The following is a 613-nucleotide window of genomic DNA, read 5'->3' as shown; positions in this document are numbered from 1 at the left end:
TGCTTTTTAGGATTTTTTTAAAATGAAAACAGAATATTCAGAATCAGCTGAGAAATGAAAGCTACAATGACAATCCTAATCCAAATAATTGTTACATCAGAGAATCACAGTTGTCAAAGTAAAATTCAACAAAATCTAGAAACCAGGCCCAAAAAGGTTTATTCTTCATACTTTATCTGTGCATTTAGCTCTCTGACTAAGAACCTTTCCACTGCTTTTGCCAGCAGAAACTTAAGGTCACCACTTCCCATTACAAGTACAGTCAGCTGAAAAACATCAATCCAGTCTATGTTCCTGACTATTGCGATGGCTTCATTGCAGAGTTTCTGCTGCTCCGCAGGAGGCAACTCCATTAAAATCTGAGGGACTGGCTTGAAGTGTCCACTGGTCATCCAGGCACCAAGCAGTCCACCAAGAGCTCCTCCTAGAAAATGAAGAGAGATGTTACTCCCTACTATTCGACCAGAAATTCTAGAGAGACTTTCATCAATAGAGTTCACCTCCTCATTAGAAATCAGCACAGAGTTGAATGAACAAGGCATATCTATTTTCAGTGAGGTGATGTAATGTGATTTCAGTGACAGGGCACCTTTTAAACTATATATACAACACT

At 39.0% G+C, this 613-nt stretch overlaps 1 protein-coding gene across 1 annotated transcript; it reads right to left on the bottom strand.

Annotated features, from left to right (window-relative positions):
- CUNH19orf12 (chromosome unknown C19orf12 homolog) lies at positions 1 to 602 on the bottom strand. The gene has a single exon (XM_042877071.1). It carries the CDS (start codon positions 540 to 542, stop codon positions 159 to 161), a length of 384 nt encoding a protein of 127 aa, XP_042733005.1. The 5' UTR covers positions 543 to 602; the 3' UTR covers positions 1 to 158.
- Positions 603 to 613: the final 11 nt, after the last annotated feature.

This window comes from Lagopus leucura, unplaced genomic scaffold, assembly GCF_019238085.1.
Source record: "Lagopus leucura isolate 7727_CA_CO unplaced genomic scaffold, USGS_WTPT01 Super-Scaffold_100017, whole genome shotgun sequence".
NCBI classification, from domain to species: Eukaryota; Metazoa; Chordata; class Aves; order Galliformes; family Phasianidae; genus Lagopus; species Lagopus leucura.
This window is presented reverse-complemented; position numbering and strand designations above follow the sequence as displayed.

Bases quoted from the DNA above. Each gene is read 5' to 3' on its own strand.
- CUNH19orf12 (XM_042877071.1), bottom strand. From the start codon at position 542: ATGCCTTGTTCATTCAACTCTGTGCTGATTTCTAATGAGGAGGTGAAC.